Source organism: Lotus japonicus, chromosome 1, assembly GCF_012489685.1.
Source record: "Lotus japonicus ecotype B-129 chromosome 1, LjGifu_v1.2".
Lineage (NCBI taxonomy): Eukaryota > Viridiplantae > Streptophyta > Magnoliopsida > Fabales > Fabaceae > Lotus > Lotus japonicus.
This window is the reverse complement of record NC_080041.1, coordinates 85,148,465-85,162,275: the sequence shown is the minus strand read 5'-3', so window position 1 is coordinate 85,162,275 and position 13,811 is coordinate 85,148,465. Positions and strand designations below refer to the sequence as shown.

The 13,811-nt window shown below is 36.3% G+C and overlaps 1 protein-coding gene across 4 annotated transcripts; it reads left to right on the top strand.

The window, feature by feature from the left end:
• The first annotated feature begins 1,701 nt into the window (after nucleotides 1-1,701).
• On the top strand, nucleotides 1,702-10,778 carry LOC130725519 (uncharacterized). 4 transcript variants are annotated; one of them, XM_057576755.1, is made up of 3 exons: nucleotides 1,702-3,953; nucleotides 7,094-9,702; nucleotides 10,546-10,778. In XM_057576755.1, exons 2-3 carry the CDS (start codon nucleotides 8,558-8,560, stop codon nucleotides 10,583-10,585), a joined length of 1,185 nt encoding a protein of 394 aa, XP_057432738.1. In that variant the 5' UTR covers nucleotides 1,702-3,953; nucleotides 7,094-8,557; the 3' UTR covers nucleotides 10,586-10,778. The 4 variants fall into 4 exon arrangements, with proteins under 4 accessions (XP_057432738.1, XP_057432732.1, XP_057432726.1 ...); XM_057576749.1 differs by having other exon boundaries at nucleotides 1,702-5,368; nucleotides 5,652-9,702; XM_057576743.1 differs by having other exon boundaries at nucleotides 1,702-5,368; nucleotides 5,445-9,702.
• The last annotated feature ends 3,033 nt before the right edge of the window (nucleotides 10,779-13,811 follow it).

The window sequence follows — 13,811 nt, the reverse complement described above, 5'->3', positions numbered from 1 at the left end:
ATGGTCTCTCCAGGCACATTTTTCTCATGGTGCATTCCCTTTTACTCAAAGATCTCCACCTAGCCCCTTGCTATTTAACAATTATGTGAGAAGAAAGGTCGACGCTCGACTAAAAACTGTTACAAGATTATTGAGTACCATCCCAAATACATTGGTATTACTACAAACTCCGTAGATAGGATGCGCAATCCTATGTCACCACCTACCTGATGCTGGACTCAAGAGCATCTCATCACATCACTGGTGATTTATCTACTATTCCATATTTTCTCTGTTTTATGTGCCCTCACTATCACACAGAACCCTATCTAATTCAAAGCTTTGCCAAGCTAATGATGTTTCTATAGATTTTCCCCTAAAAATTTTGAGGTGCAGGGTATTAGAACAAGGGCTGTTCTACTACGCGGGTTGAAAGAGAACAACATGTACAAGCTTCCTTCTACCACATCCCCACAAAATTCCTATGGCAAGTCCTCATCCTCTACACACGGTAAGCACCACCACCTTGGCCACCCCGCACATCGCACCCCGACTGATGTCCTCAAGTCCAAAATTTAACTCCTTCGAGTAGTTCATTCTCAAATTGTCTCTCTAATAAAAGTCACAAACTAACGATCAACACAATTCTTGGAAAGATTCTCGCCAATACTTATCGCATCATTATTATGTTGTCTAGGGATAGCTTTTGCAACTTGCGCTTGCTTCTCAACCTGTTTGCTACGGCTACCACATGCACTATAAACAGTCACCCTCGTCCCCCAAGTTGGAACCACATCCTCCTTCAGTGAGGCATAACTCCTTCCAACATGTCCATAACACCCACACCTATCATAAACGATATAAAGTCCTTCATAAGCCACATAGATCCGATGGCCTTGAAATCAAAATTTCCCAACCACACATACAAACTAAGATCAATATTGACACATGCTCTTGCATATTGGCCATAATGAACCTCCAACGTACTTTCATCTACCCTCACCGACTTACCCACAACTATTGCCAAAGCGAGCAGAAAAATCTCATCAAAATCCATCTGTTGTGTAACGGGGAAGTAGCGGTCAAAGGTCGTCCACGACCCTTCTTCATGTCCTCACAATAGTCAAACTTCACGCATATGAAAGTCGAAACCAACGTCCATATGTCAAAACCGCCTTGAGGCCTTCATCATGCCTGAATATTCTGCTTCATTAAAGTGTAACCAAAATTAAGCAGTTTGATGATCAAAGTTTCATTCCAATATGACCCTAGTTCTACAAGAACCGAGTCACTATACACCTTTGGGATGATGTTGTTCCCATTTTCATATTCTACACGTACCAACTTATGCAGAATAAGATCTACTTTCCATCGAGCACTTGCTTCACCTATCTTTCCAGTGGCCATGCCACGAAAAGACACCCCTTGCAATCTATACAGTTGTTAGGCGAGGTCTGTTCAGAATAACACCTCGTCACACTCCCATAATTCTCTCTCAAAGTTAATAACTTTTAATATTCTCACCATATCTTTCATATTAAATTAATATGAAACTAAATTTAGAGAAAAAATGATAAATGTTTTTGTTGAAATTATAAAGTGAATTATAAAATAGGATCAAGTAATTTTTGGTTGTGATTTCACTAATTTGTATTTGTATTTTTTTTATAATACTCCCTGTATTTATGTGTGCAACCAATAAAAATAGAAGAGAGAATTAGAGTGACAGTCCAAGTAAATAGTGGGAAACTGGGAGTGCAAGGAGATCGAGTTCTGGGGTGAAATGAGAATGGAATCCACCAGAGGTAGAAAAAGGTGAAAAACGCCACTAAAGTGGCGTGTGTGCGAGTGGTATGAAATATGAACGATTCGTCAAAATGCTTGCATCTGCGTGCGCCGGGATTGGCTGCAGTTTCTGCTGCTGCTACTGCCTACTTGACATTTGGTTCTATCTCTGATCACAAACACTGATTCTGAAAAAGAAGAAGAACCCATCCAACTTGCTTGCTTGTTATCCAAATCGCAACAACAGGCCTGTTTCTCTCTCTTCCACTCCCTTATCTCCCTCGCTCGCATTTACACATTCATTTCTTCTCTAATTTAGGTTTTGAGATTGTGATTTTTTGTTAATCGTTACTTGATTATAATTGTTCAACTGCATCTATTGTTAATTGATTAATTAAGATTATGATGAGGCAATGATTTAGGGGAAAAACAATTTAGGATCATGATTGGCCACGCCCGTAAAGAACAATTTGGTGCATCAGCAAGTGATTAATATTATTTTATATATGCAATTGTCGTGTGGGGCGTATGGCGCTGTTGAAGTTCTTGCAACTTGTGTGATTGTCTTTATGTCAAGTGTCAGGGTTTCTCTTTGTGGTGGAGTTCAGGAGTTGAATTATTAGGACGGTATCATTACCAATTTGCCTCTCAGGTGTCTCAACTCTCAACCAATATTCTTACCTTTTGTAGAATTACTGGTTATTATTATTAACCATTCATCTGGGAGAGTTGTCTGGAAAAAAAATAGTTCACACCTCAAATATACTATTCGAATTCGGGTTAGATGCAGCTCTACCGCAAAAGCTAGTTTAGAGGCTGAGAGTTACTTTATTCTTTATAAAGACTTCTCAATACGCCATTCACGTCTAGGCCTAGATATCTGGAGCTCAGGAAAGAATATCTGCTAGTGACCCATATATGAGTGCTATAAACCAAAATGATAGACTTTGATACCATTTTAAAATTTCAGTTTGACCTAACTCTACCCCAGAAGTGAGGGTTGTCTGCCCTTTATAAAGACTTATTAGGTCATATCTCTAATAAATGTCAGACTTCTCAACATACACCCGCACTTGGAGAGAGTTAAGGATAAAATAGAGAAATGATATATATGGTAGATGATGTGATAGAAAAAGAAGAGAGAAATAAAAGAGAAAATATGTAGAAATAAGATGGAAAAGAAAAGTGTGAAACCAAAGTTGTCTAGCATCAGTACACATACATGGTACTGGAATAAGACCAATAAAATTCTGGTATTCTAGATAATTCTGTTAAGGTGTTTCAACTTCAAGTTTACAACTATTTCTTATTTTAGTATATGGCTATTTACAACTATTTCTTATTTTAGTCTATGGCTATTTGGCTAATCATAATGCCCTGAACTTTATCTCTGTCTTTTTCTTTGCCCAAATCGGCTAGATTTCTATCATATTTTGAAATTCGTTAAGTTTCCATGTTGAAGCAGAATCAGGTTTGAGTGAAGTGGTGAGGGAGAACCTACTTCTAGTAGTTCTAATAGCTTTAAAATGATTTTGAGAGTGTTTTATGCAGATTCAAACATGTTATTCCACGTTTGTATCAGCACACATTGATTTTGGATATAATTAATTTATTTTAAACAAATTAGGGGAAAATTGAGTGGAAAATGAAGTGATTTATATTTAGAACTTATATGAGAAAAGTGATTTTTGTAGGTAATGTTGTGAAATCAGATATGAAATCCCACAATTGGTTTTACTTTCCTTTTCTTTCATTAGATTCTTTAGGTAGGCTTATCAACTTATAAAAGTACTCACAAATTCATACTAGGTTCTGATTTGACAGATGAATACTCTTTTAAAAAAATGTTAAAGCCAATTCTCAGTTATTTATAGGTTAAACAATAAAAAATATTACCAGGAAAATTTGACCTTAACTAGAAGAGAGTACATACAGATGCAGTTGAAATGGGGATGGAGTGTTTTTGTCTTCAATAATCTGTGTTTCAAGAGGTCCAAGTTCTCTGTTCTCTGAACAGACTTAAATGATATTCAACTTGTTTAAACAGAAAATTTGGAGTTTCTCTGGTGTCATGCAATATATTGGAAAATATAAGACAAGGTTATAACAGTAATGGAGATTCATCAGTCACTCTGCATTGGTTTTTGCTGACGTTTTAGAAGCTTGGTCCCATAATACTTGCAGACAAGGTATCGAAACATCAATTATTGTTCAATGCCATAAGTACCCTCTGCCTTTGCTTATCCTCTTCCATTACACCTTTAAGAGGCACGAACACATTAAAATTAAAATAGTTGTTGTCAATCATTTTGGATGCACCTAGGTCGTTATATATATTATATACGTTATATATATTATATACATGAGAATAAATCATGATAGTTAGATCTAATCATGAACAACTAAGATTAAAACATTAAATCATATGACATTTTAAAAAAGTCACATCACATTTTTATGTGGTCACATGATTAAAAAATAAGTTTTAATCTTTGACCATTGATGATTAGATTTAACGGTTACTCTCTATATATATATATACATATATTTATGCTAATTTTATACAAATTCTCTATATTATATTTAAAATTTATACATATCTTTGTTTGTGTCGTATCATGTCTGTCTTGTGGTGTTTTCACTCTTTCTAGTCTTTAACCTGTTTCATTACAATTTTATCATAATGTTTTATTATATGAGCGGATAAGTTTTAGGGTACACATTGGGAAAATCATGTACATGTTTTTAGTTATTGGAAGAAAACTTCATGAATGCAGCTTGTTCCATGACGGTTCTTGGATATAATTCGGGGCTTTTGATTTGGTATCATGATGCATCCACAATATTGGGTAAATAGTCACATTGGTCCCTGGATGTTCGCACCGACTTCAGAATCGTCCCTGGATGAATTTTATTAGGCTCGCGGTCCTCAGATGTGGTAAAAAATAGTCATATTAGTCACTGACGTTAAAATCCCCTACGTCCGTTAACCCAATTAATAAAAGTCAACATTATCTTTCTAATTTTCTTTCACTTTGGTCCCTTTCTTCTTTCTTCCACCCTCTTCACCCCCTCCTTCCATCATTTTCACCAAAACCCACCCCCCATCATGCTTCAGAAACCCAGAACGTAAACCCACAATCTTCACCTCCTTCATCTTCATCTTGTTCATCTTGTTCATCTTCACTTTATTCATCTTCATCCCCTTCTTTCATCATCTTCACCAAAAACTCCTCTCCTTCTTCATCAACCCATTTCCTCTTTTTTTCATTTTTTTTTTTCATATCATCATCATCAACACTCTTCTTCTCCTTCTTCAACCAACCATGCCCAAACCTTCTCTCCCAGATTTAACACAAACCCAACTCAGATTTAACACCATCACCGCCTTCTCCTCTCACTAAATTCGGTAACCAGAAACACACATCATCTTTCAATTTCCCCCTCAATATTTAACACCTTTAAAATATTCATCTTTCAATCTTGTGAGTTTTTTATGTTTCTCCGCCCGGATCTGTTCAACCCCTTCTTCAATGGCTGGTTTCCTCTCACTTCTCAGGCGCCTCTACCTCACCCTTTACCACTGGACCGTTTTCTTTGGATGGTAGTACATTCACTCACTCACTCACTGTTCAACTATGTTGCCCTTTTTCTCAAATTCTCTCTCTTAATTTGTGTAGGGTTCAAGTTCTGTATCAAAGCCTTTGATTTTCGCTCAAACTGCAGCTGTATTAGAGGCATTTGAGGGAAAAGTTTTAATTTTTATGAGCTATAGACATACCCTTTTGTTTGTTTTCTCTGAGTTGTGTTAAATTTCTTGTGGGAATTATCTCAAACTTCTCAAATAAATGGTAAAGTTACAATTTTTTCAACTTTTCATGTTGCAGAACCAAGATATTGCCTAGCAAACCTTTAATCTTCTGCATAATTGGACTGCTGGTGTGGTGTGTTCCCTCCCTGTGGTGGTGGTCTGAGTTTATTTTGTGTTTTTTGGCTTGCTTCCCTGTGTTGCAAAGATCTGATTTGTGTTGGACAAGGGTAGTTTCCCTATGCTTGTCTGTACAGATCTTATAAAAAATAAAGGAAATGAAAATTGGTTGAAGAATTCTGGGTCTTGTACAGATCTGATTTGAGTTTTATTTTTTAGGATTAGAGTTTATTTTCTGGGTTTTGTTGAAGGTGATGGGTTTCTGAAGCATGATGGGGGGTGAGTTTTGGTGAAAATGATGGAAGGAGGGGGTGAAGAGGGTGGAAAAAGAAGAAAGGGACCAAAGTGAAAGAAAATTAGAAAGATAATGTTGACTTTTATTAATTGGGTTAACGGACGTTAGGGGATTTTAACGTCAGGGACTAATATGACTATTTTTTGCCACATCTGAGGACCGCGAGCCTAATAAAATTCATCCAGGGACGATTCTGAAGTCGGTGCGAACATCCAGGGACCAATGTGACTATTTACCCCCACAATATTTGTCAAACAACTTAAGCTTCAAGGAACCATACAGTAAAAATTTTGATCTATGTAAGTATTCTTAATAAAAGTAAAACTTCAGCTGAATTTCTAATAAACTGCCTAAGCGTGTAAAGAGTTAATTAGTTTTTGAAGCTATATATCTACTTTGACTTATATGAGATAATTTATACCAAATGGAAAATTGAACGAAAATAAAAAGAAAATCAGAGAATACAAAAGATAATGAAGTAGAAAAAAAATTATATATATAATGCTCCATCCTTCGTTTTTTGTAGATGACTCAACACTTCATAACTTAAAAAGTAGATTTTTTTTTTCATTATTCGTCCTCTATGATAAATGAAGATGATTATTGGGGGCATTGTGTTCTAAAAGTGTATTTGATAGATTTTTCTTTTCTACCGCATTCCCCTTGTTGTTTATGCAAGCTAATATTATTGTTGTCCTGTTTCAGACTTTCAGTCTTGTTTCTTTTCTGAGTTTTATCTTTTTTTGGTACCCTGAAATAAAAGTATTATTGTATAAAAAAAATTCATAAACTTATATATAAAGAGTAAAATAGAAATTATAGAACACACTCTTCTTTCTTTCCACTTTTTCTTTCACATTCTCTTCAACTAGACAATCTAAAAAATTCTCACTTTTCACTCTCTTTCTTACCTTCTTCTTTTTTTTTTTCCTCACTTTTCTTTCACAACCAAACACACCATTAATATTTTTTTTTTAATATTTTCTCAATGACTGCTTTGCTTTTTACGCATCATATGCATTGCCACTTGATTTATCCATTTAGGTAAAAGTTGTATTTGATTCGTTATAGATATATATGTGAACTTTGACTTTTTTAAATGACAGGAAGACTACAACAAATGGAGCCTTATCCTGAGAAAAATAATACAGGGAGACAAATGATTTAAAATCGTTTATCCTTTGTTCAGATTAACTGACCTTTTTTAGAGCCTGTGCTTTCTTAGAGGTTATGGGTGCCTTCATATTTAGTGACTAATATGTGTCTTATAGTTACTTGAATTATAAGTACAAAAATCACAATATAAGTAAGTAGGACACGCTAAATATTAGCCACTAGTTGTTAAGGGAATCAGTAACCTTTTAAAATGAAGAGTAAAAGAAAGGAACTCAATTTTTGAATAGTCTTGCTTTATCTTGAAATTTAGGAAAAATTTGGTGTCATTTTCCCTTTTGAATTTGTTTTCATGATATATTTCTGTTATAACCAAGATAATCTTTATAGCGGACTAGCTTTTGGAGTAGAGTTAGACCACTCCAAAATTTTAATATGGTCTCGGAGCCTATCCTAGATCCGTTTAGTAGAGACTAGAGATCAACCATATATAGGTCACCCCGCGGATGTTTAGTCCTGCATATTCCACGCTTAAGAGTTAAGATATTCATCACCAGGCACAATGGAGTGTGTTAGAAATTCTACATTCACTAGAGATATGACCAAAGTAGTAATGAATAGAGCAATCCTCACCAACAAGTCCAAAATATATTTTCTTTTAATGGAATATAAGAATTCAAATGGTTATGCTGATTATGCTATACAAAACAATTAGAAGCACCTTATGATATAGCGTGTAGTGGAAACTCCATAAATTTTCACATATGGGAGAGAAGTGATTTTGAGAGAAACTTTTGTAAGTGAGAACTGACTTGAAAGATTAGTGCATGTTTGGAGACACGGTAAAAAACCACAATAAAAGAAAAATCTCGGTGGACAGCCATAAAAGTTAAGAGAAGTTGCTTTTGTGCACTGTGATGTTGGCTCACCGTGTATCCGCACATATGCATGTTAGGATACTTACTAGTTTTTACGTCGGAAGGAGAATTGGTTTTGGGAGAAGCTACTCCTAGTAGCTATTGTGGGAGCATTATTAATTCATGAGGGTTTGAATGTGAATCCTAATATGAGCATGTCATTCTCTACCGTGAAATGAAGAAAATGATTGAAGTGAGATATGGCATGGTGAGACCAAGTGACCAACACTCAAGAATCCATTTAAAGCAGTTAATAAAACGGTAACAGACGTAGTTTGCCAAAACAAGGAAAAGTCCAATAATTTTTTTTTAATAGACTAAAGGCCAAAATATTTTCAAGGCCCTAGGCTGTCCCCAACTATTTATAACGCTCATGAGGCCACAACCAGAAGGACCAGGACTTTCTTCTGATCACTATCTGCCTCTGCATTGTGTACTTTGTCCCTCAAATTGTAGGAGAAAACCCCGTATGATTCCACCAACCTATCCCTTCCTTTCTGAATTCTATTTACACCAAAGTTGATATCAAACCACATATAGATGAGAGTTAGGTCCTCTTTTAAGCAAGAATCAAATAGAGGAATGGAATTGAATAAGCTTAGTAGAAACCTTGAAGAAGAGCCTCCTTTCTCTGGTGCTTACATGCGTAGCCTAGTGAAACAGCTCAGAACAAATGATCAAGGTTGTGTTGTGAATAGTGATGCTTCTTCCCATGGTCAAAATTTAACAAAACATGGCAAAATTGGGAAAGCTTGTCAGTCACAGCAATCCACACAACAACCCCAACAACATAAAAAACAAGTTAGGAGGAGACTCCACACTAGTAGGCCGTATCAGGAAAGGCTTCTGAATATGGCTGAGGCTAGGAGGGAGATCGTCACCGCCTTGAAATTTCACAGGGCATCTATGAAAGAAGCAAGTGAGCAGCAACAACAGCAGCAGCTGCAGCAACAGCAGCAACAAAGGGCACCAGATTCCCCTCAGCTCTCCCAAAACCCGAGTTTCGATCAAGATGGAAGATATAAGTCCAGGAGAAATCCCAGAATTTATCCATCATGCAACACCAATTTTTCAAGCTACATGGGTGATTTTTCCTCTTACCCACCTGCCTTTGTTCCAAATTCTTACCCTGTGCCTGTTGCTTCCCCAATTGCACCACCACCCCTTATGGCTGAAAATCCCAATTTCATACTTCCAAATCAGCCTTTAGGATTGAACCTCAATTTTCATGATTTCAACAACTTAGATGCTACCATTCACCTTAGTAACACATCACTATCTTCTAATTCCTTCTCTTCTGCAACCTCCTCTTCTCAGGAGGTTCCTTCAGTTGAATTGTCACAGGGAGATGGGATCTCTTCACTGGTGAATTCTACTGAATCCAATGCTGCCAGCCAAGTTAATGCAGGCTTGGACGCAGCGATGGACGAGGAGGCTATAGCAGAGATCAGATCATTAGGAGAGCAATATCAAATGGAGTGGAATGACACAATGAATTTGGTCAAATCAGCTTGTTGGTTCAAGTTCTTGAGAAACATGGAACATGGGGCACCTGAAGCCAACACAGAAGGTGATGCATACCATAATTTTGACCAACCTCTGGAGTTTCCAGCTTGGTTGAATGCAAATGAGAGCTGCTTAGATCAGTGCTCGGTGGAGTATTTCCAAAATTCTACCTTACCTTGGTAAGTTCACACGTGTTTGAGTTTTTAAGGATGATTTTTGTCTATGAAGATTGAAGACCTTTTTGTTTGTACCTCTTGTTAAGGAAAAGGAACAGAACAGTTTGCAGTTTCTTGGAATACTGTAACAACATAGGGAGCATAATTTAATGAGATCTCTCTGTTTTTTTTAGAAGATTGCTTTACTTTTATCATGCTTTTAAGTATCCTAATGATATGTAGAATGTCATGTGACCTGTAGAATTTTTCAATCTCCATATTCATTTTTGAGTTTATATTTGATTATTTTGAAATAGTTGTTTCTTTTCTCTTCTTAATGCAACCTCGAGTAGATTGGAGGACTTCATGAATTATACTGCCTTTCGTGAAATCTTCAAAGGGTTAAGAACCCTTTAAAGGCAATCTTCTGTTAATGGTAAAGTTTGTTCTGTTTCATGTAAACAGAATTATGTTTCCTTCCGTCGAGGGTTTCCTACTTTCCTAGTGTGGGGCTGAGTGGCACAGTCAATATGTGCAGCTTGGCCCGGTACGACTATGTTTGGTTATTCATTGGCACTAGGGTAAATATCATTTCGAGATAAAAAGTGAACAAAAAACTTTTTTATAAATTCACGTTGCACTCAACTCATATCAAAACACATAGTTAATAGTTGGGTAACCCTTAATAGTTTTTATGCATGGCCTTGTTTTAAAGAACAAAAAATACTATCTTGTCCCCTTACTTTTACATGACTTTTAGTTTCAGAGGATTCATTTTTATTCCCTTGGCTTTTGACTGTTTAATGTAAATATGCTTAATACTAATCCTTTTCCTTTTTCACTCTTTTTTTGACAATGCATACACAGCTTGGACATTGGAGATATGGATGAAGATTGGTTAGCTTGACAACTACAAGGATTGATTGTTTTGGTTAAATCAAATCCTTTGCTGCTTCTTTTTTTCTTTTGGGGTTTTGGGCACTTTCATTATAATTCCCCTATCCCCCCTCTATTTTAGGTCCATTTTTGGATGATAAATAAGGCTTGCAAATGTCAGAGAGACAGGCAGCATTAATATGAGTGATGAACATTTTTGCTTCCATTGCTCCTATGTTCGCAATATATTTTTGCAATATTAAGCAATTTGTGACTCAATTATTCAATCTTTTAAATTGCGACTGAAAAAATTAAATAATAAATAAAACAAGAGTGAACGTGTGGTAGTTTTCTTCAGTCATTGCAGGCCTTTCTTTACTCCCCTAGGACCACCCTGTTCCAATTTTAAAAGCAAACGAAAAGAAAGTCAGAAAGAAGAACAAATTACAAAAGAAAAAAAAGGGGGGAATAAGGCAAAAGCAAGCAAGTATATGCTCTGAAAATAGAAAAATCATCGGTCATAATATATTACTTATATTAAATAAAACATAAATTATAGCTCAGACCATTGAGAAATTTAGAGTTAAGTAATATATCTTTAAATTTAATATATGATTGAATATTATGACATTATTCGATCCATGTAGTGAATTTAAAAATATATTGTTGCTGATGTTGTATATCAGTCATTATACATCCAATGGGCAAGGAGCAATGTCAATTAAAACAAATATTAAATAGCTATAGAAAATTAAAGTGGAAATTCAAATGGTTAGAAATTCAGAAAATACATGAAACTGGTAGGAAGAAAATACATCCAGCCAAAGAACACAAACAGAAAGGCAAAAGGAAAGAAATAGCACAAATAAAATGGTTGAGCAATGCTCAATTTTCTACTTACCTTCCTCAATTGTTTCATTACAATTAATTGGAACAGCTAAACCCATGAAATAAGAATGGTACAACATGTGGACTGTTCTTGAACTATTAAAAGTAAGGCTTAATTGCAACTTTGGTCCCCGACGTTTACCAATACCACGATTTTGGTCCCCCACCTAATTTAATTACATGGATGGTCCCCGACGTTGTAGGCCGTGTGCAACGTTAGTCCTACCGTTTATTTCTTAATGGAGGAGGCTTACGTGGACGTCCAATTGGAGAGAGAAAGGAGGTATGAGGAGAGAGGGAAGCATGTGAGTATCACGTGACCCTTATCTGAACCCATTATACCCAAACCCCTGACCTCCCTAGAACGAAGAAGGTAACACGATTTAGATCTCTAGGGTTTCAGATTTGGGTATAATGGGTTCATATAAGGTTCACGTGAGTTCACGTGATACTCACGTGATTCCCTCTCTCCTCATACCTCTTTTTTCTCTCCAACTAGACGTCCACGTAAGTCTCCTCCATTAAGAAATAAACGGTAGGACTAACGTTGCACACGACCTACAACGTCGGGGACCATCCATGTAATTAAATTAGATGGGGGACCAAAATCGTGGCATTGGTAAACGTCGGGGACCAAAGTTGCAATTAAGCCTAAAAGTAACAGAAATGCAACATTGCCAAACTTGGGTTGGGAGTTGGGACAACTGGGTACAGGGTTTGATTCTAACCTCCTCATTGGTTGATGGTTAGAATCCTCTGCGTCGCATAAAATATCAGTTGATGTGCAACCCTCCTCAAGGATATCCTATGACTCTCCTATCTAAGAACGGACCTCAACTGGTCTCTCCAGCATGACATTGGCGCCCTGCCCGGGAGTCTACACTCTACACGTGCTTTCTCAAATAAAATAAAATGCTGCATCCATTTAGGTTTAGACAGCTTTCTCATGGGCCTTCCAGAGAACTGGGCCCAAATTGCTATAAGAAATAGTGAGTCAAATGGTTAAAATGATTACTCTCAGGACCCAATTTGCTTCTCGGGTTGTCTTCTTGATCCGAGTAATACATACTCATGCATAATCCAGTTTGTATTCATGTTCCTTGGAAACTATTCGACAGTTCAAACCTTATTCTTTACCCTGTAGTTCTGTACCTCATAGAACAATAATTACCAATTATGATTTTGAAATGCATAGAAGTCTTATTGTAAGATCAGCAACAGGAACTTTTTTGAAATAGTATGAAAGTCCTATCTTTGTTTTTTTTTCCTCTTTTAGTAGTTCACATTTTAGGACCCAATAAATTCTAGAAACCAGAATTAAATAAAAATAAGCGATTCTACACTTTATTTTTGGTGTGTGTTTCATTTTGTTGTCATGTGCCATCATTCAATTAATGAAATTTTAGTTTATTTTATTTTCCAACACTCGTTTTGTTTTCATCTCTTTCTTTCACTTCACATCAACAACAAACCCCATGTTGTAGACACTTCATTTATATCACTTTGAAGTTTGAAGACAACGTTGAATAACTATAAGATCCATGAGCATGAAACTTGCTAGTGCGGTAGCAAAATAAAACTTGATCTTCAAATAAACTGAGAAATAGAAAAGGAGAGCCATAATTTCATTTATTTAATTCAACCAATCTTTGCATTCTAAACCAACTAGGGACAGTTTATTCATAAACATAGTGCATGATGGTTGATTGATAATGACAAGCTTAACTATACCAAGCTTTATTATTGAGAATGACAGTGTCTTGATTGGAAATGCATTGATCTGATTAAGGCTTCCATGTAACCATGATGGCATCAAGAGTTTATTGTAGCAGAGCTACATGAAATATGACATCATTGGTAAGCAGCACAATGTCTTCTATCTTCCGAAGAACCATGTGTTTGATGGTTCCATCAACATCTTCCAGCGCATGGTCCATTACAACATTGAAGCTCAACACACCATTCACAATATCCTCCAAGGACTTACCATTATAATTTGGCAATGAATCTTCCACCTTTTGCAGTTCAATTTGAACATTTTTTATGGCATTACTTAAGCCCCCCAAATATTGAACATCTTTGTTCTTAGGCTTGCTTATGACATTTCCTAAGCTTGCAAGTTTTGGGATTGAATCCAAGAATGCTTTGGCTCTGGTAGCTTCAGCAATGGTTATGGCAATGGAATCAAGAGCAATTTGCTCTGCTTTGCCAATGGAACTCTTGGGGGCAGGTTCATTTGCTTGGCCAGTTGCACATAACAATAATGAAACTAGCAAAATCAAAGCCATAAAGGGAGTGTGATTTGCCATTTGTGATTGATTTTGGTCAAACTGAATGTACTTAAGAGAGTGATGGGAGAGTTGAATTGG